This window comes from Micropterus salmoides, unplaced genomic scaffold (genome assembly GCF_014851395.1).
Source record: "Micropterus salmoides isolate LMB-PRFRI ecotype aquatic unplaced genomic scaffold, ASM1485139v1 Ms_hic_scaffold_14, whole genome shotgun sequence".
Lineage (NCBI taxonomy): Eukaryota > Metazoa > Chordata > Actinopteri > Centrarchiformes > Centrarchidae > Micropterus > Micropterus salmoides.
Window position 1 is genome coordinate 19,684,325 of NW_024040485.1, and position 20,832 is coordinate 19,705,156.

Genomic DNA, 20,832 nt, shown 5'->3' on the forward strand with positions numbered 1-20,832 from the left:
ACACAAGAGTACAAAGATGATTCATAACGGCAGGTAACATCCACTTCTGTTCTTCTCATTCTTGGCCAGTCCAGTCTTGCTGAAAGCCAATAACAACTATATGTGGATATACTGGAACAACACAGACACCAGGTAGAAAATGTTTAATAAAACTAAATCTTCGCAGCTAGTGGTTAAAAATATCATGGCTCAGTTTCAGTTATTGTACATTCCCTGTGAAAATCATGAATCTTTGAAATTTATTGTAATCTAAAAATGGGATTTATAATAATTAGTAAACTAAAGCATACTTTTAAATGTACACACAGCTGCATTAAAACAAAGTGAAGCAGAAATTCATGGCAATGATACAAAATTGTATTATAAAATCTTTTGGTGTGTTTAGTCGCAACAGTTCAAACTCTGAAAACAATGTTTCAACCCCTCTGAATGTTTTTATACTCCAACTCACTGGAAATGCCCCATAAACTGAAATTTCAACTCTAAATTCCTGCTGAACTGATGACTGCAGTAAAGAAACTGGTTTGGAGAACTCCCATTCAGCATTCAAGTTGGACAATAAATGGGAGTTCAAACCAGTTTCTTTACTGCAGTCATCAGTTCAGGAATTATTGAATGTTGAGCGAATATTGTATTGTGCTTTTCACATTTCAGACTCGTCATCAATATACTGCAGAGATGGAGGAGTAAATGTCGGGTCATCGTTCTCCTCTGCAGCACTGAATGCCGCTGCCCCTCTGGTGTGGTTGTTATTCCTGCTGCCGTTGTCTATTCCTGACACTAGGGGCTTGTCCTCTGCCAATGCGGGCCTCTGTGCATCTTGGTAGGTTGTGCAGGAGTTCAGTCCCTCCTGATCTGGAGTCTCCTGGGATTGTTCTCTATTCTTCCTATAGTTCCAGGGCAGCGGTAGGTGGCCTTTGTAAAAGTTCCAGGCCAAAAGGGCAAGAAGAGAAACTAGAAGTAACCCGACTACGACCTGAAGTCCAGCCAAGGAGGGGCCATTGATCTGAGCTTCAGGAGAAATCACATTCCTGTCATCACCGCCTTCTGGAATGCTAACGTGGTACTCAGCCAAAGTGGTTGTGTACTCGCCAGCTTTGGAGCGCTCCACAGACAAGCAGCGGTACACACCGGTGTCGGAGTGTGAGGCGTTGAAGATAAGCAGTCCATCTTGCAGAAGCTGAAGATGAGTCGAAAGGGTCAGAGGGCTGCTGTCCTGCTCCCAGGTGGTTTTTCCCAGGTTAGAAGGCGAGGGGCAACTGAGCTTCACGTTACCCCCGAGCCAGATGGACTGATTCACAGGCTTAACCGGATCTGAAAACAAAACAGAGATCCAGAGAAAACAGAGATGTACTAATCATACTTAGATTCTTTAAGTAGCAGTGTGCACTGACTCACCAGCACCTGGGCAAAGAGAGGCATCTCCTTCTTTCACACTTTGGATTAGCTCTCTAAAGCAGAAGATACAATAATTGATATTTAGTTTGGATAGAACAGACATAAACACTGCTTGCTCTACATGTTGGGACAGCTGCCTACCTCTGTGAATTAGAAATGACAATACATTTCCCACCAACTGTGTCCCAGCCACAGTATGGGTCTCTGGCTAGAACACAGTCCATACAGGATGAGGACCTCCCACAGGTGGCCAGTGGTATCTGTGCTGCTCCGTAGTCTGAGCCTGCATAGAGCTGACCCTGTACACAGTGGATCCATCACACACACACACACACACACACACACACACAGTACAATGAACATACACTTGAATAGTGATTTAAATGAATTAAGCCATTCATTAGGCTACAACAGAGACTTAAATTACCGTGACATTAGAGAATTTCAGAATCTTGATTGGATGTGGAGCCTGGAAGAGTTGTACTTCCTCTATGATGAACATTTCTCCATTGTAGTTCACTGCTTTCAGCATTGTGCCTTCCTCTTTTCGTTTAAAAACATAGAAACATGCTATATTATATACACACATAGTCAAATGCTTACCACTGGTGTTGTTAAATTAGCAAAAGCAGCAAAGTCAAACGTGACAAGTGTGCTGCAAACACACACCTGTGCCTATGAACATCACGTGGTACTTATCGCCATCTGCGGCCTGCACTTGGTTAACTATGATGCGTGTGAATTTAGCTCCCCTTCGCACCAGTAGAGGTGCCTCTCCTATTGGCTGGATAGCATGGTCCATGAGGGGCTTATCTTTGATAAATTGAAGGGTCCGGTCCGGGAGGTCCAGAGTCTGAGTTATGCCCGCTTTACGAGCTGAATTGTCTATACACTGGTGAGGGAAGAGGGGAAGGAAAGAGAAAAAAATAAATAAAAGAGGACAACGGAGTCAGAGTACAAAAGGAATCAGCCTCCTGTTGAGCCTTTTGAGTTTTATCTTTGTTTCTAACACACGCACACACACATTGAATAGCGGGGAAGACTCACAGCTCCGGGCCGAGGGAAAGGGACGTCTCCGCTATACATCACCCACTTAACAAAAGACGTTTCTACTGGGACTGGGGTCTTGTACTTCCCCTCTGCAAACACTTTGCTGATGTCAGACACGAGGTACACACACACTGCAGACAGGTCTGATGTATCCCTGAAACACATGCACAACCACAGAAAATAAGAGCCAAATGGTGTGCCAAAGACCATTAAAGAGAAAGAAACCTTCCTCCCTCTTACACAAACTAGTTTGTTAATTCAAACGTACGACTGTGGTGTGAAGACGGCAAAGAACAAACAGTCCTTCCAGGGCTGCTGGGGGTCACACCAGCGGTAAGTGTCCTGGATAATGTACGGCAGCTGGGACTCAAGCACCGGACAGTCAATCCTGGCCTTCAGGAAGGATGTCCATTTCTTCTGCAAGGTCCGCTGACCTCCAACATCCCCCTGCGAGCGCAGAAAGACACATAAATTTCACGATGAAGTGGAAAAACATGAAGACCAGCAGGATGCACAATCAAGCAGAGGAAATGGCGGAATGAGCGCAACTGAGGAAGTTGTGTTTATACGTTATTGTTGTTTCAGGAAATGTAGCTGCAACAAATAAGGAACGGTTTCTCACCTTGCAGACGCGGGCCACACGTGAAACCAGCAGTTTGTTGTAGCAGTCGCACTCCACAGCGGTCTCACTGAAGAACAGGTAAACCTTGTCATCATCACCTGACGCACTCATCACACTCTCTGACATGTGAGCCATGGAAACAAAGTTGGGCTCTGGCATAGAAAGAAGAAAAAAAAAAACCTTTTTCTCAGCTACCATAATCATCAAGGTGAAACAGTGAAGCCCTCGCATGATTGAAGCATCTTGCAAAAAACACATTACATACTCTCACATCTTACCATTGAGCCAGGAGCTCTTGAACTCTGTGCGTATGGAGACCGGAGAGCTGCGCATCAGGACGGGTTCAGAGCCCAGGAAGTTCATTGAAGTGGCTGAGTACAGCTTGTTTTCTGGCAAGACATAGCAGCAGACACAGATATAAATTAAAACATTTAGCTATGTTAACTTCCTCATTTTCTTATCCATATAATTGCTACTTACCAAACATGACGGAGGCATATCTCTGGAAAGGATCAAACGGACACTTCCCTTTGCCATCCTCTCCTTTATTTTCAAGAGTCAGGTTTCCATCTGCGTAGGACTGCACAGACAAACACAGAGGCGCCGCAACACACCAAGTGTTCATTTTTCTAGTACCTGCAGTTATTTTATATACACTATAAACAGTATTGATAAAGTATGAGTGGAGATAAGTGAGCACTGTGGCTCTCATTTTGCCTCACCATGTAATCACACACAGGATCAAAAGCATTGGTTCCACACACATACATTCTGTTATCCTCCATCTTATGCAGGATTCTGATGTAGTTCTTGCACTCCATCTGTAAATGCATTTTAAAAAGCAATGACTCCATCTGCTCAATGTGCAATACATTTTAAATAGCAAAAGCTAAAAAAAAATAAAACAAAAAAAGAAACCCACCTCGGGATCTTTTCCTTTGTTTTTACAATCATCTTTTTGCCGTGTTGTCACTTCCCATTTAGCCTGTAGGAGTGAAAAGCAATTTTAATCACACTCTTTTTAAATATTAAGTGTTATTCTGTTGTACAAATACAGATTTCACATTTTTTCATGCCTTTATTTGACAGTGCAGAGAGGAACAAGAAACATTGGGGGAGAGAGAGAGGGTTATGAAATGCAACAGCGGTACATGTCACATGTGGTGGTTGTCTTAACCCTTATTAGGCTACCAGTTAACCCAAAGCAGTGGAGGTATAATCATCAAATAATTTTCAGTAAAGCTGGTTTGTTTCTTGGCGAAAATATAAAAACAATAAATTGTCGTTTTAAAATAGTCAGACTGTGTTTTCACACAATGTACTGTATTTGACAGCAGTTTTGTTATTAATTAGGTGCTATGTGCATGCACATACGGGCCAATCTTACAACAATGATAAATGAGTTACAGTTCAATGGGAAAATTACCACACTGGTATATTGTGTGAAGAAAAGTGTTACATCACTGCCATGGGCACACACACCAGGATCTTCTGATGTACAAGGCTTAACTCTTAAAACTTATTAGCATTATCTGGCGCTGTCTGTGGTTGTCAAGGCAGTTGTGTAAACAACAGAAACTGGAGCAATTTCTGAAACCGTTTAGGTTGTTGTAGTTGATCTTACTGAGTTTACCATCTGTGTCACCATGACTTCACGGATACAAGGTCTTGGTTGCTCTGAACTGGGGCTCTCAGGCAGCGCTTACTCTAGAACAGTGAACTTGTAGCAAGTGCTGCCTGTAAGATTATATTCAGGGAAAAAGAGCACACATTTGTTCTTAGCCCTGAGTCAAGAAAGCTCTGATATGAAATTTCAAAAATAAACCTAATGCTAACAGTTAATGGAAGCTGTTCCAAGGCTGAATTGACCTTAACTACATTATTAACAAAGGTGTTCTTACTGAAGCGAGTTTCTTTGAGATGTCTTTGAGATCAAGAGCATACACTGCCTCCCTGGCACCGAGTACTAGCAGGTCCAGGTCTTCTCTCAACAGCATAGTGGAATAGTTGAACACTCCCTCCTCACGAAACACGTGAGCGTTGTCCCCTACAGAATAAAAATCAATCAGACCAAACCCACACCACTTGAGCCAACACGAGTTGACATACTGTAAGCCAAGGTTACACAAGAGATAGCAACACTCACTATGATAAGGCACAGATCTACGGGGGACGCAGTCCAGTGGTGAGTTTTCTTCCAGCGTCAAGGCCAGGGGCAGCAGCCAAAAGACACTGAGGGACAGCAGCGGCTGCATGGCTGTTTTGTTCAAGCTAAGAGGAATGTAAGCTTTATTGTTTCCGTAACAGTCAGTCATACAGGGGTAAAGACAGTGAGTGGCATCTATGACGTGATGAGGTCTGTGCTGACTGAAGGGCACTGGCCCCTTTACTGGCCCCACTCAGTTGGGTGTCCATGATGAGATAGATGGCGCAGACCACAGAAACAAAGCCAACGAAGGCTGAAAGAGACAAGGTTGTGTGGACATCACAATCAATTCACCGGATGTGAAACCTGACAGAGTTGAAAATACATACAGCAAACAAACAAAAAGAAAACAAAAAGATACATTTAAGGCATGTTTAAAACAGGAAGCGAAACAAAGCAGAAAAGCAGAGGGATGACCAGAAAGTGGCAGAGTGAGCTAAAGTCAGCGCGGCAGTAATTCTGTCAGTGCCATAGTGATGTTAATGCAGGGCCTTGAAAGGCATTCAGCAGGGTGCAGGGATGTCAACTTCAGCTCTCCTGCAGCACCAAACACAAGCACACAATGCCAGATTCACAGCCAGTACCAAAGGCTGGTGTAGATGAGAGAGGAGCTCTTGCACAAACTTTGTTGCAAGAGAGGTTTCAAACACGCCTGCAGGAAAGATGCAAACTTGACTCATCATTACCAAAGTTAATTCATGTAACAGTTAGCCAGGGTTTGCTTCTCTTCTCAATGACCTTGCTGTTAAAAGGGCCCGCTGTTGTTTTTGCTGCGATTTTGTCCAGCAGTGTCACCACAACCTGCCAAGTGGGTGTGTGCTGTGGGTGTTTCTTTCCCAAGAGAGGTGCTGCTGTGTTGCGGCATGTTAGAGAATTCAGCCCTGATAAGATGTTTCACATATTTGGCCCTGGGGGGGAAAAAACAGCTTCAACTCAACACCCATCTGCACCCGCACCCTGCATCTTGGGCATCACATGCATGCATCAGAGGTCTCCTAGCAAGAACAAGCCTGTCACGAAGTGTGGAGAAGTGCAGCTTGAAGCATTAGCCTTCAATTATTCTGAAATGAGTTGCTTAGTTAATAACGCAGCTCAGAGTAAGCCAATGACTTATTTGAGTGTATTTCTGATGTGTTATTTGAAGTTATTTTTTTACTACATAGGCTGTAAGGTCAGGTATCCCCAAAAGCGGGCACAAACGTAGGTTAACTAGGAAAGTGCGCGAGTCCAAACGGGTTAACCATCAGTCAAACAAACACTGAAAGTTAATCACTTACCTGTTCACTGACACGCCCCAGACTGCGGAGGCTTCCATTTAAAAAATACTCCCGTAAACACCAGTTTAAGCGTTATTTCTGAACCACTGCCTCTTCATCTATTCCACAGCAGTTGGTAGTAAAACTAAGTCGCAGGACGTTATTTAGAAACTGTCGAGCGTATAACACAAGCCGCACAAACTCAGCTGACGCTTAAACTTTGACTCGCGGTAGCTCGCCACTTCCTTTAAAGACTGTTCGCAGGAGCACCGCAGGTTCACTTCTCAAAGCCACCGACCGGAGAAATAAAGGCGCTTCTCTACAACTCAGCAGACGGACTGTATCTCTGTCCGTCCTCTGAAAGTCACAGCGGTCAGTCGTTATTGTAGAGCGGCTCTCGCGCTGAGAAGGACCTGAATGGCTGGCTGCTACTCCGTTTTTTTGTTACCTCGTTAAGACGTGGGAAGGATCTGATCCTAGGTCTGATTACGATTTCATTGTTCTCGTATACTTGTATCTTTCACTGGAGTGCACAGCTGACTCAAGATGGGCGAGGTAAAAGATAAAAGGAACTGGAGGGTGGCAAGTATTTTTTCCTTTTTTTTTTTTTTTACAACAGGCCCTAACAAGTAGCACAGCATTATTGGTGCAAACAGGAGTGATGGATTAACATTACCTAGAGGTGTGGGAGCTTCTTTTCATGCATGGGGTCTTATATATGGATGATTTAATTGGTCTGTTGCACCTGCACAGAAATATAAACTATTCTATTTATAATTAGATTTGATAGATTTAGCCATAAGCCTACTTTTTAGAGGTTTTATGTGGTTGAACTTGATACCTGCATAACGTCCTGAGTAACATACATAGACCATAAGGCAGGGAAAAAACAAAGCACAAACACCTGTATTTTTGTTTTGTTTTTTTACATCAAATCCCCGCATCTTACATTACTGACATTCACTTCTTATGTTTGTTATGTTTTATTTATAATATTTTCCGTTTTCCAACTTCACAAATCAAGAGACAAACTAGAAAAGGAAAATATACACATAAAAAAGAAAAAGGTGTGTTAGCCGCCCCCATTTACACTGACCTTCATGTTAAACTGAAAAAACATCTTAGACCTTTGCTGATACATTTTCTCTTGTCCTTCTGTGATAAACATTATTAACAAGACTTGAGCAAGACCTGAGTCTAGTGTTGTAGGCAAGACCGCCCAAACCGACACCAAGTCAAGACCAAGACCAGAGTTTATCGAGACTGAGACAAGACCAGTTCTCCACATTACATGACACAAAATAAAATGTGGAACGAGATCATAGGTGCTTCTCAAACTGATCTGAAAGATCCAAATTCCCATTAAAACACCCACATACAAAAACTAATAGCTGAAATCAATGTAAGCATCTTTATTCAACACTCCTTTTCCATGTTTACCATCGCGGTTAGGAGTGACAGTCGTTAACGGTAACAACATATTTTTAATTAGGGTAATTCGTTGCATTTGAAGCAGTACGTTTTACATCCAATCAAAGTTTGGATGTTAACAAATAAATCAGACAATGCAAAAGCAATTTATTGATATTCCCAAAGTTATGTATGGTCTTGAAATAAAATCCCGAGTCCTCAATATCCAAGCGCAAGACAAGACCGTGTACAAGTGCGGTCGAGTCAGAGACAAGACCAAGACCATCAAAAAGTGGTCTTTAGACCAAGACCGGTCTCGAGTACTACAACACTACCTGAGTCCTCTTTAATCATCCACTCATAATACTGATTAACTCCATTAACTAATGTCCCCATTTTCATGTTGTCATGAGAAACGCTACACAAAGACTATGTCCTAAAACAGGCTGACACTTACGTAATTTCACAACAGGGACAAATCACATCCATGCAAAACAATTTAATGCCCATGTTATCTAACAAACACTATTCTTTGATAGTGATCAAGTGGACACAACAAATCATGTACAAACATACAAGAAACTGTTAACTGCAAGAAGACACTTATGCGTCAGTTGATCACAGTTTGCCACTAGTAGGTAGGCTACTCAAGACATTTCAAAACTGTAAGGACTGGCCAATTGACAGAAATGTAAGACAGAGATTCCCATTTAGAAATACTTATTGTCTAAACAGACAGAACTGTAATAAATTATAATTTTGCTATTAAAGGTAGAGAGGTAGGGCTTGGCATAATGCTGTGATAAAGCCAAAAGTCTTCACCAGGTTCAGTTTGCAAGGTAAAAGGGTGCTGATACATTTTCTGTCCCTTTTAGCTTCCACTAGAGGGCACCCTCACATATGAATACAGTAGATTGATTTTCTTGAAGAGGAACAGAAATCACCTGGAGTTTCCAGTGAGTCCATAGCACCGTACAGTAGCATGTACACAGTAGCAGAGAATAAGGAAACACTTTAAAATAAGCACCGACGGCACAGTAAAAGTTGAGTCATGGATGAGCCACAACAACAGTGTCATTAGAATCAACGATACATCAATGGTTGCTTATCAATCACAAACAGCACTCAAGAGCAGCAGGCAGACATTGTGCAGTTTCTTTTCTTTTTTTCAGTCATGTTTTTCAGTCATGAAATGAGGGGAATGAAGAGAGTTGCTGAGCTGAAACCTGAGTGTGCCTGGCTTATTTTACTTTCAGGGGCAGATAGAAGTGTTCTAGGTTTCAGGTCAGAGTTAGTCGCTCCGGTGTTGATCTTGGCAGTCTGTGGTTTGTTTGTTCTCAGTCTCCAGTGTTGCAGCATGAACATCAGCAGCTCAGCACTCAGACAGCGGCTCAGATGGGGAAAAAACATAAGCTCAGTTGGTGGTCCAGCACGTGTTCGTGCTTCGCTGATAGGTCTTAGCTGCCAGTCATATTGATTCATTTAATGTGGCACTATTTTGTTTTTTTTGTTTATAGGCAGTTTGTAAACAGCTTTATGTAAGTGGAAGTAGCACTAGCGGATTGTGGCTCACCCCAACCAAGGAAGGCAGCATTTTATGAGGTTTTATGAACCTAATCCAGTGTTTAACCAGCCAGTATTGCTCTTAAGGAGCTGATCAGAGTTAATTTAACCATCAATCAAGTCAAACAGACCAAAATAATGAAATTCAGAACATTTTCTATTTCCTCACGAGTGTACAAGTTGTAGTCCCTTGTCTTCCACCAAGAAGGCACAGGATGAATACATAGCTGCGGTGAGAAGGGGTTCGGCACTGAAGATTGAGTATGCTGTGATGGGAGGTCGCTCTTTACGAGCATGTCACTCCTGGCTGGCTCGTCTCTTCTCCAGCTTTATTTTGAGTTCCTCATTGAGTGCTGTGGAAAGACAGAAGAAACACACTGGATCTGTTCTTATACCCACACTTGCAGTCTTGAGAACTTAGCTGCGCATTCACGTGCGTCCAGGTAGTATGCAAGTGCATCCCATGTCAGAAAAATACCAACACAGGGTCCACTTAACCCAAAAATTATCCCCATGCTTGCAGCCTTAACAGGTTGGGCACTGTGGCGATTACTGGACTTATTGGGACAGGCCCACTGAGTTGAAATAAATACAAATCAGGATTGACTGCATTGTCTACTCACTCTGTGCGAGAGGTGAAGGGGAGAGAATGAGTCGTCTCATCGGGTTGGTGGGCGAGGCCGGCACTGGTGAGGTCAGGATACGGCGATCGGGGGCAGGAGACCTGGACAGGGGGCTGCTGGACCAACGATCTGCACCGGAATGACAGCAATGATTATTGGCGTCTGCCTGTGACTGTCTGCATGGGGTTTATCTGACCAAGGCACACCTTGTTTAGGAGGCAGGGCAGGAGCCTTTGGCAGGGGGCTGGAGGGGGCAGTGTGGAGGATCCTCTCCCCGTTCTCATCATTGGCGGAAACGTATGCTGATGACACAAACAGAGTTTAACGTGGTGAGCCTCATTGATTATTTGTATGAAAATGCACAGGAAAACAATAATAGAATCTTGAGAATATGTGTCGCCTCACTGATATTCTCTTCATAAGGCTCCTCCAGTAGGAAAGGCTGGAGAGTTCCCGCTGTCTTCTCTACAAGAGCATCAATGACCTCGTGAAGGTCAGCACAGGGAATCTGGAGGAGGAAACCTGCGGTGTTATATGTCTAAAGCTGCTGGTTTGTTAGTGGTCTTTACACACAGTCTGAGGCAGAGATTGCAGTCACCTGAAAACACTATTCAAAATTGTCATTTTAATGTTGTACATTTCTTCTTCCAAATAGTGTTTACAAAATCCTCTGTGTCCTAAGTGGTTGCCAAAATACATGATAATGTGAAGATACAGCTGTATTTACCTGTGTTTTTATCTGACATTCTGTTTTTTATCTTTTTAAATATTTAGCCCCATGGTCCATCATCCATCCCCATTGATCCAATATGCACAATATGACACACAGTGTGGTATACAGATTATAAATCTGCTAAAAGATAGCTCTGGTATCAGATAAGTACATGGTGTCACCAGATACCCTGAATTAGAGTGTTGGAATCTGTATCTGTATGGAGAGAAAATGTTGGATGGATGCTAATGCAAATAAGTCAATTATAATGAGAACTTATTCCACCTTATGAATTGTTGTAAGATGTGAATTGTATCTGCAAGTATTAGACACTTACAGGATTTTCTACATCAATGACGTAACCGCCTTGGTCCCTCTGAGTCACACGGTAATGTCTGAACACCGACCTGGAGCAAATTAGAAAAAACAGAAAGCTTGTAAGCGTTTGCAATGAATGGTCACTGTGTCCGATATTTGCAGCTACAGTGTCCAGATGTTCGGCAGGTTTTTACCCATTGAGGTCCTGCCGAGTAGTGACAGCCAGTGAGCATCCATCTCTGCCTGGACGAAGCAACATGTTGCCGCAGTCTGGGTGTCTCTCTAAGAGGACTTCAGCCTCTGTTCGAGACACCGGGCGAAAACACCTGCATGGAACATACACACACACACACACACACACATTATTAGTAATACAGTCGTGCACACACACTAAAGGTGCTATATCTACAGTGCATCCTCTCAACACAACAGCGTGGAGAACTCACGGTGGGATCTCTCCCACTAAAGGCACGGAGAGGGGTGAGGGAGGAGCACGCGTGGGAGTGCGAGTTCTCCGTCTGGACCTTTCTTTGTCCACCACCTCCTTCAGCATCTGCAGCTGGCCCGGCAGCAACGTGAGACAGGATGGTACATTCAGCTGTGATTGGACAGAGGGGAGAATATTTTTAAGACAACAGAGAGACAGATTGGCAGAGGGATGCAGTTGTAGCAGGTGTGCAAAAGATGGATATTTACATCTACAACGGAGTAGAGGAAACCTTTCCACAGCTCTCTTGATTCCAAGTTAGGTGCCTGGAAAGGACAATAGCACGTTCACACCTGGCAAAAAAGTGTTACATTTAATGAGTGTGTGTGTGTGTGTTGAGTGGCATTACTGTGATTTTGGTCTCTCCATCCTTCATGCGCAGGATGAGTCTTGCTGCCTCCAGGTTTCTGTCCCGGCTGCAGTCGTCCTTCAGGGACACAAACCCACTGAGGTCCAGCTTCTCCACATACTATAACACACACACAAAACATGTTTCAGTGTCAACACACTACAATGCACATAAAAAACCTAAATGCATACAGTCTGAAACTTACATGAGTGTCCTTGGCATTATTGAAGAAATACAAAGAATTCCCGCACAGACAGGTCCACAGTCGCCTGGATGCCTGTCACACAGAAATAAGCAGTACAGTAAAGGAATACTGCTGTGGCAACAACAGTGCCAGTTTTTTCACGTGTGTACTGGATATTTCCCTTTTTTATTACTCCCACATCTCCTGTCCCAAGAGATGGACATGGAGCGGGCCACAGCTGCTGTCAGTCTGGGGCCATGGGTGAGTGCAATCCCCTGCACCTGAGCCAGGCTCACATTACAAGTCTATATTGCATTAAAATGAGGGGGGGTGGGCGCGGGAGGGGGTCCCATTCTTTGTCACCTTATATACAAATAATACAACATGTAAAATAATCATTTTTGAATATTGTCAGCTTCACTGTATCCAACTTTGTATTTAAGATATTATCAGAACAGTATGTCTCTGAGTCCGCAGTGAATTCTGAGCGTTGAAAAATCTTGCCAGACATGCTGTGACATAGATGCTTAGTTATTACGATCAGGGAAACAGCCAGAAATCGTTCATGTGATGTAATTTCAATGACACGCAATGTTTTGACAGCGGTCGCGTTACCACAATTCACACGTCGTGATTCAGTCCTGAATTGTTGCATGCTTTCCCCGTCAGATTCTGGCGAAACCCCACTTAACACCCCAACACATCTGTGATCCGTTATGTGAAACAATCCCCAGCAGCACCAGTGCAGTCTCGCCTCGCCCATTTTGACACAATAAGGAAGTTGACAGCTCTGTGGGAATGGGAGATAAGACGGTGCACGCACCCAGACACTGTCCGCCGCATGCAGTGGAAACAACATGGCACTTACATCTTCACCGGCAGAACCTACCTTTTCTTTCGGAGCTCTCTTCTCCAGGTATCCTTCGTAGTAGCAGGGCGGGAGCTGCGCCCGGGGTCCCCCCGGCCCGGAGCGCTGCCTGACGGGTGCAGCCGCCATGAGTGTCGCTGGCTGGGCACAGACAGAGGACAAAGGGGCGCTGAGTAATTCGGGAGTGACACGCCTTCCCCGATGAGATAGTGCTGTGGCAATAATCCAACAGCTGGCTGGTGTAGCCTGCTGTGTCTCGGCATCATGCAGACGGGTGGTTGTGCAGATTAAAAACTGTATGGTTGGGGGATAAGTGCCCCAAGTATATAGATGTGTATTGAGCATAAATAAACAATTGCGCAAATATCAAAGGATAGATTTAAAAAAGAATCAGGTGAGCTACATGTAAAAAGAGAAAATCCCACGCCTCTATATTATCTGCATCAGTGTACAAACCTTTCATTAAATTGTATCCATTTAAAACGAGAGAGAGCCAAATGACTTAATTATTTATTTGAAGAAGTGAATGAACAGCATCCATTCCCTTTTACAGAGTAACAAAAATATACAATACAAAGAAGATTACACTTAGTATAGAGGTAATCCATATATCCTAAAGATAATCCAGGATAATCCCACGTTTAGTCTCCCCACAGTGTCACAATTACAAGAATAAGGCATTGCCTAAGACACAGAAGGTGTAATGAAGACACATGCAAAGCAGTTACATTTTATCACAGAAAAATTCCATTAACATTAGGCATAATAAAATAAAGCTTTAAAGTCTGATAATACTTGCTGTGACTGCAGCAGCACACAAGAACTGATCTCATCCCTTTGTTTCACAACATTATTCACCATCAACATTACACAAGCTGATCCTGAACCCCTGACCCTCCTTTTCCCTCTCCAACTTTGGGCTTTTGACTTAGTGTAATGAGGCATGTAAACCCACACCTGAACCACAGTTATTACTCTGCACAGCCAAAACCCCTGGCCCTATATATATATATATATATAACATGAATGAAACATAGGAGGCATGCAAACATAACATTTAAGAGGCACATGCTACGATATGTACGAACAATGAAGAGATTATTCCAGGGAAGGACCAGGAGACTGAGCTCCAGAGGAACCATGGGATTGGGATGGGGCCGATAATGAGAAAGGGGGTCGGGGCACAGGGGCAGGTGGTGAATAAAGACCAGTGGGGGAGGGAGGGCCACTGCTGTGTGCCCTTCCCTGCTGAAAAGACCTGTCTGTTCCGCTCCCAATTTTAACAGAGACTGGAGAGATGAGTGGGGCGGGGGGCGGTCTAACAAGGGGATCATGACAAGAGGAGAAAGTTGGCATTTTAGTGAACAGCACAAACCCTCACAGCCCATAGTCAGCTTGTAATAGACTTAATTGAAACTGAAACCGGCTATTGTGTACAGGCCTTCCTCATTATTAGTAAATTATTAACGCAGTAGTTTGGAGATAGCATTTTCTGTCAGGTCTGGTGCACAGTTTCAGCCTGAAAACTGAGGCCGGTACAAAAACACCCGAAACACATCAGATTAATTTCCATGCTCCAAATTACAGGTTAGAGTACTAAAGCCAAGCTTAGCCCAGGACTATAGGGGGAAAACAAATCACAGACTGAAAAATCACTGACAACAGTTAAGCAAAGGGCCACAAAATATTGTGAGCGACACTGCCAGCAGTATCAATAGAGCCTGAGAGAATAGTGGAACCGAAAGATGCATGCATATGGCTTTGGTGTGATGCTGCAACATTTCTGGGGCAGGGGTGAATCATGTCACATAGTTGTGGGTTGCACTGTAGTGGCAAGAAATGTCTAATTTTCATTTTAAAAACTGTGAAGTAAATAGGCTGTATGAAACATGTTTTCTTTTAATGACAAACAGCAGCCTCATCCAATCTGGAAAGTGTGCAACCTTTCTTTGGCAACAGCTCTAAGAGAAGAGAGTGGAGTGCAGTGAGAAACATGAAGAGCTGAAGGTAAATTAAAGCATTAACAACTTAGCAACTATTGGTGTGATAAAGATTATAAAGCTAAGCATATTTATGGACACCCCCTCGCTCTTTAGAAATTACCTTTTTTTGTCTTGAATAAGTGTCTGATAAACAGTAGTGTTAAGAATGAAAAAAAACATTTCATACAGCAATCAGTATATATTTCCTGCTGAGTGGCTCCAGCTATTTTTAAATATATCTGTATTTTTAGTTCCACCAGGTGGCAGTAGAGGATAGTCTCAATACATCGACAAAAGGCAGCCATTCCTCCATGTTGACTCCAACTACACTATGATGACAACAGTACTAAAGCCTGAAGGCACAGTAATGAAAACTGGGAGTGTAGAAAACTGCTTAGAAGAAAGCATGTGTATACATGCACGGGTGTCGTACCAATATGAACAATACATAGAATAAGAAATATCATCTTGTGAATATAAAATAGGCTACGAATAAAGTTGCTGCAAGTGTTTGTGGATGTTGCTTTGATCAGTCCCAGTGGTGGAGGTGTAGTGTATGAAGTGCTCAGGTGCATAGAGAACGAGTGTAAGGATGTGAGGATAAGGTAAATGCACCCAAACATACCCTCATTGTTCTGATTGAACATCCCTCTGTTCTTACTGTTTTTAAAAATCCATTAAATATTGGCATAATGTGACGGAATAAAATAGGCTCTTTCCTCAGATAACTCCTAAATACAAAATTAGGTCCATCTTGAGATGTTTACCCTTTAATTACAATTAAGGAAAAATATCTGTTGATCATAGAAAGTTAATAATTCACCCTATTCATCCTCTCCATCACGCTGTCACCCTCTTGCCTTGCTGATTTCAGTGTGACAAAGGCACCACCACTTCAACATAGTTGTTGGGGAAGAATCCTGATTTGCCGCGAAGGCTTCCCTCGAACCAGTTCTCATCGATCTGATTGACCAAGGTGATGATGTCGCCCTCGTGGAAGCCCAGTTCTCCGTCGTTCTCTGGCTCAAAGTCATACAGGGCTTTACAGCACGGCTCTGCAGAAAGAGACAAAAACAGACGCAAGGAGGGAGAAAGAACAAATACTGTCATTTAGTGAAAAGAATATTTGACATTTTCCCCTCAACAGCATTAGTATTAGTGTGTCACCAGTATTTTTTCCCAATAGGACTCTGGAATAGACCACAAAACAAGAGTCATTAAAACAGGCGATATGTTAGTAGTCAATGTGGTAAGGGAGAATCCTTCTGAAGCTCAAGATCAAAATCAATGTCCTGACATGTTAATAGCTGAATTATTTTATTATGACCATAATGTCCAAGTTTGTTCAAGTTTTAGACGCTTCACATTTACTTTCTCTTGTGTTTGACTGAAAAGGTGAAAAATATTAGCTCCACCCATACGGACTATCTCTCTAAATGAAACATGTGGCATGAAGTGATTTTTCTTGAGGTACAGAAGCTTCAGTCAGTCAGTGAACAGGATGTCAGGTACATATAATTCAGCAAAACCATGACTACCGGTTAAAAAAAAGAAATATTTTGTAAAAAATGTGATCGACAACTTTGACAGACATGACGTGCTTTGCTGACGATTCCATGTATCTGCAACCTTTGGTCAGACAGTAATTTTCACACTGTCAAGTCCCATGTTGTTCTGGGAACCTGAAAATATGGACCCAACAAACACCACTCAACAATGTTAGCCAAATACTTTGCCATCACACAGACATGCACAGACCTTCTCTGCCACACAGATGTGCAACAGAGTGAGTGAAAGTAGTGAAACTTTCTACTTCTGTGTAAGTGACACGTTATCTTCATCTGTCTCACTCACGCTGTCTGCTCTTGATGGAGGCTCTTTGGAAGGATGGAACTGGATATTGCGCTGGGGCTGGTTAATGTCGTAGAAGGAAAGACACATCAGTCTTAAGAATGAGATTGACTTGCACACATGCCTTCTTGAGAGTAGGCCTCACACACATACAGACACAGATGGTCAAGTGCACTCACACTGCTCTTAGAAAATACAGAAAAGTTAAGTTTACCAGAGGAGTAAGCTGAAGGGCTTGTTGCAGATGGTGAGTATCCTCCGTTGGATTCTTCTCCATAGTCAAAGGATGGTCTGGGTTTAGGTGTGTATTCACGCCTTGGACGAGACTGAGCATCATTCATCCTGCATACAATCATAAAATAAAAAAACATCACCTCTCTGAACTGCTCACAAGTAGGGGTTGCACCAATACAAATATAAGCAGGTTAAACAAAGAGATAACAATTCATTTTCTTGTGGGTTTGTAATCATTGCAATTCATTGCTTGTAATCGTAAGGGTGTGCTGAATCATCCCTCGTCACGAGCCAGAGGACACAGCCTCAATATAGAAAAGGCATGCCATCCTCCATAAATAGCCATGGCACTGACCTTTCTCTCAGTTTGTCAGAAAGCTCCTCCAGGATTTGCGAGGCCTGTTTGTGGTACTGCAGCAGAGACTCCACTAAAGAAGACAGCTGACTCACCTGCTCCACCTACATGCACATACAAACCATTTCAAAATCAGACCAAACACAGAAACAGCAGTGGCCCTTCAGAGCATTCTTTACAGGTTTATCGTTTTAATTCTTGCGTCTCATCATCACACCAGTATTGTTTATCACAATTACTCCACTGAAACATCTTATTATGGCAAGTATGAAAACAGGAAATACCAACAAGAAACAAGCAAAAAACAGGTTTGACAAGTTCTCACTATGCAAGTCATTGGTAGTAAAAACTAGGCATGTCACCTGATATATACTGCCCTTAGAGAAATCACATTTGGCTTACTAGCTGAGAAACTGTGAGAAGCAAGCAAAATGCATTTCCAATGCAAGTAGAAACCTATACCAGCCAGAATATATGTTTCATGCAGCTCTGTATTCATCCTTTCTATACTGAAAACTACTGCTGCTGGACTTCCATCTCACAGTCTTGGCACACAGAAGACGTCTTGGCAATCATGAGATTTTTACAGCTCCCCCAAATTCTTAAAGACTGAAGTATTGATACATTTTGGCTCCCCAAAGAAAACTAGACAGAATTATAAAACTTCTGCCCTGTGTGAATTCCACTGATCAAATCACCTATTAAGGTGATGGAGTTATTTCCACTGGCGCTGAGATGGCTTCTTTATTACTTTAAGCCTATTATATCTTACATAACAATGCTTGTTGACATGACTTGGCCTACTTTATTGAAAACAAGATTCCTTGGAAAATACAAAAACAATACGTCGTTAGATTATTATGGATTCCGATCAGTGTCAATATTTATTAAAGCACACGGAATAATGTATTTCAGGATTTAAGAGGATATAACCAACTCCCTCACTAGGGCTGGCGATATGGCCAAAAATGTTCATATAATTTAATATTGACAATTATCACGATAAATGTCAATTATTTCATTCAAGTTTAAAGGCTGATTTTGGCTCCTGAGTGAAAGTAGAAGAAACTGGACAGTTAATTCTGTTTTTAAGCTATTCTTTATGGTCAGAACATGACAAAGACTTGATGCCAAACAGTGGACCACTTGACAAATCTGAGGAAGAACGTTCAAATCAATTATGCTAAAATCTTTTTTCAACAAATATGCATGAGTAAAATTAAGTTAAATATTTCAGTCCCTTTTAGGCAACAAAATAAATATCTTAATAGAAAAATTAAGTACTAATTCGTCCGTGATTCAAATCAATTAAATAAAACATTTCATTTTTTTTGTTTTCATTTTATACCATTAAATTACTCCCTTGAATCAACACTTACATGATTGGCTAAAGCAAAAGGAGCCATCTGATTGGCTAGAGATAAATCACTGTTGAAAAAGAAATAAGTAAATAAGTGATTGCAGATCTAAAAACTATCTGAGTGCTTGTTGCAAAATCTATGGCCATGGTTTTATTCTCTTGCAGTGCAGACACCTTGCAGAGGAACAAGGACAGTCTCACCCACACTACGTTTTTATTAACATGTTCTAGAAATGAAACAAGTCCAGCAGGTTTCAATATGTCACCTGCAATGCAAAGTGAATCAAGTTTATTCTACAGGCTACTCACATCTGTTTCCAGCAGGTTGTGCATGGAGCTTTCAGCCAGCTCTTTGGACTCGTGGAACTTCTCCAGGGCCTGCTTGATCTCTTCTTCTGGAATTTTACCTTGCCGTTTCTTTTTATAGTCATAGTCCAGCCGGCGACCCTCCAGCTTCTTCAGGTGGTGCTGAGGGGGTGGAAGAGTTGGAAAATTAGTTTTCACAGATAATATTATATGAATTATATGAAGTACTGTCACGTGTATGATAGTTTTGAGAAATGTGTGCGATTTAAACATTTACATGCAATTCCACTGCTCTGTATCTGGACAGTTAATACTTCTTTTCTTATTACTGCAGATGACACACAGACTGCGGCACTCATTAGTCAATGCCTGGCATGTACGTGCAGAGGCATACCACCTCTTTGATTCTACCTGAATGTCTCTGATATCCTTCTCAGCAACTCCCTGCAGTGGGTCAATAAAGTTCTGCTTCACATCAATATCCAAAGAGTCCTTGACCTCAGACATCCTCTTCATTGACTCCCCAAAATCTATTAAAGCCCCACCTGCAGACATGCAAAATACCAGCGTTAGGGAATGTGGGACATTGTGGGGAATGTTAATAATACTGATTGGCTTTAAACTATGAAGGTTAAAACATTATAAGTAGATTCATGGGAACATCCTGAACAAATACACTGTTCTAATTCTCCTCTCTTTTCATGGTTTCCAAACATCCACCATACATACAGCATCTCTCATCATCTCACTGCCTATAACTGTTCTTACCAAAGTTGGTGTCGTAGCCCATATCCTGTCCATACTTAGTCATGCACTCCCCCAGGAGGCCCTCAGGCTGGGGGTAGCCCGGACTCTTCACCTGCCCGCGGATTTTGGACACTGTGTTCAGCATGGAAAGCTTAGCTCTCGTTGCCGGATTAGGCTGGAGGTACTCTGATGTTTTAGTGATGACTTCCACCACTGCTTTGCTGGTGATATCTGCTCTCTGGTGGTACAGGTTATGGGGAGACAGTAATTGATATACTGAGTTTTATGCCTCTGAGAGTGTTTAAGTGAGTGAGGGAAACTTTAATGACATAATTTCTCTTTCAGTAACACAAAAGAACATGTTGTTATTCTACCTTTTAGTATAGATATTTTCAGAAAATGTATGCATGTTACCCTCTCGAGGTCCTTGAAGTCTTCATCCAGTTTGGTTCCCTCCGCACCTCCAACCTTCTCACTCACCATCTGTGAACACACAGCAATCCGAGCATTAAAGCCGACTCAAGTCTGCGAAGTCACTGGTCTCTCATGGATTACCTAAAGTCCACATTTTTTTACTCCGTGACTACCTTGACAATCTACACATGGTCATAAAATAAAAGATTGATTGACTTCTGTGTATTGATAAAACTTGTATTGATAATATTGTGAATATTTTAGTTAACTGTCTTCCACTTATGCACCTGCAGAGGTTCGCCAACTTTAGAAAAGAACATGTTTGACCTTTTGTTCAGAGAGTTTGAACCAGACTTTCACAACCATTTCCAAACTTTAATGGATATTTAACATCTTCCACTATTTTCTTTTTTTCCAGGTTCGGTTAACACAGTTCTCAAATTTCAAGATATGCCCATGTTTTCCGTCAGTGGAGAAACGTCCTCAAGTCTGCATAAGGGAGTGAGTTCTGAAAACTGGACTTTCCTCTCTACTGAG

At 42.3% G+C, this 20,832-nt stretch overlaps 3 protein-coding genes across 8 annotated transcripts; all 3 read right to left on the bottom strand.

The window, feature by feature from the left end:
* Positions 1–128: 128 nt before the first annotated feature.
* On the bottom strand, positions 129–8,277 carry sema4e (semaphorin 4e). 6 transcript variants are annotated; one of them, XM_038719333.1, is made up of 16 exons: positions 6,554–8,277; positions 5,217–5,529; positions 4,972–5,117; positions 3,993–4,055; positions 3,793–3,891; positions 3,551–3,650; positions 3,349–3,459; positions 3,071–3,222; positions 2,717–2,895; positions 2,446–2,602; positions 2,068–2,290; positions 1,826–1,941; positions 1,540–1,697; positions 1,405–1,451; positions 677–1,314; positions 129–511 (listed from the first exon to the last, which is right to left on the bottom strand). In XM_038719333.1, exons 2-16 carry the CDS (start codon positions 5,383–5,385, stop codon positions 314–316), a joined length of 2,556 nt encoding a protein of 851 aa, XP_038575261.1. In that variant the 5' UTR covers positions 5,386–5,529; positions 6,554–8,277; the 3' UTR covers positions 129–313. The 6 variants fall into 6 exon arrangements, with proteins under 6 accessions (XP_038575261.1, XP_038575260.1, XP_038575265.1 ...); XM_038719332.1 differs by having other exon boundaries at positions 1,399–1,451; XM_038719335.1 differs by having other exon boundaries at positions 375–505; positions 623–1,314; positions 1,399–1,451.
* Positions 8,278–8,425: 148 nt separating this feature from the next.
* stap2a (signal transducing adaptor family member 2a) lies at positions 8,426–13,416 on the bottom strand. The gene is made up of 11 exons (XM_038719338.1): positions 13,068–13,416; positions 12,200–12,271; positions 11,995–12,114; positions 11,855–11,911; positions 11,605–11,756; positions 11,353–11,484; positions 11,178–11,247; positions 10,534–10,636; positions 10,335–10,430; positions 10,129–10,257; positions 8,426–9,858 (listed from the first exon to the last, which is right to left on the bottom strand). Exons 1-11 carry the CDS (start codon positions 13,389–13,391, stop codon positions 9,803–9,805), a joined length of 1,311 nt encoding a protein of 436 aa, XP_038575266.1. The 5' UTR covers positions 13,392–13,416; the 3' UTR covers positions 8,426–9,802.
* A 122-nt stretch (positions 13,417–13,538) lies between these two features.
* LOC119902935 (endophilin-A2-like) lies at positions 13,539–20,364 on the bottom strand (the record flags this gene model as incomplete). Its single annotated transcript, XM_038719339.1, is given in 8 exon segments — positions 13,539–16,083; positions 16,883–16,939; positions 17,094–17,221; positions 17,469–17,572; positions 19,138–19,296; positions 19,546–19,679; positions 19,903–20,119; positions 20,296–20,364. Coding segments are annotated over 8 exon segments (1,053 nt in total), but the record flags the coding sequence as incomplete, so codon positions are not given.
* Positions 20,365–20,832: the final 468 nt, after the last annotated feature.

Bases quoted from the DNA above. Each gene is read 5' to 3' on its own strand.
- stap2a (XM_038719338.1), bottom strand. From the start codon at position 13,391: ATGCTCAATACACATCTATATACTTGGGGCACTTATCCCCCAACCATA. The intron at 12,272-13,067 runs GTAGGTTCTGCC...TCTGTGTGACAG, and splicing joins AGAGAGCTCCGAAAGAAAAG to GCATCCAGGCGACTGTGGAC. The intron at 11,248-11,352 runs GTAAAAACCTGC...AATTTGCTCCAG, and splicing joins ACTCGGCAGGACCTCAATGG to GTCGGTGTTCAGACATTACC.
- sema4e (XM_038719332.1), bottom strand. From the start codon at position 5,385: ATGACTGACTGTTACGGAAACAATAAAGCTTACATTCCTCTTAGCTTG. The intron at 5,118-5,216 runs GTGAGTGTTGCT...TTTATTCTGTAG, and splicing joins TAGATCTGTGCCTTATCATA to GGGACAACGCTCACGTGTTT. The intron at 3,892-3,992 runs GTGGGTTTCTTT...ATGCATTTACAG, and splicing joins ACAAAGGAAAAGATCCCGAG to ATGGAGTGCAAGAACTACAT.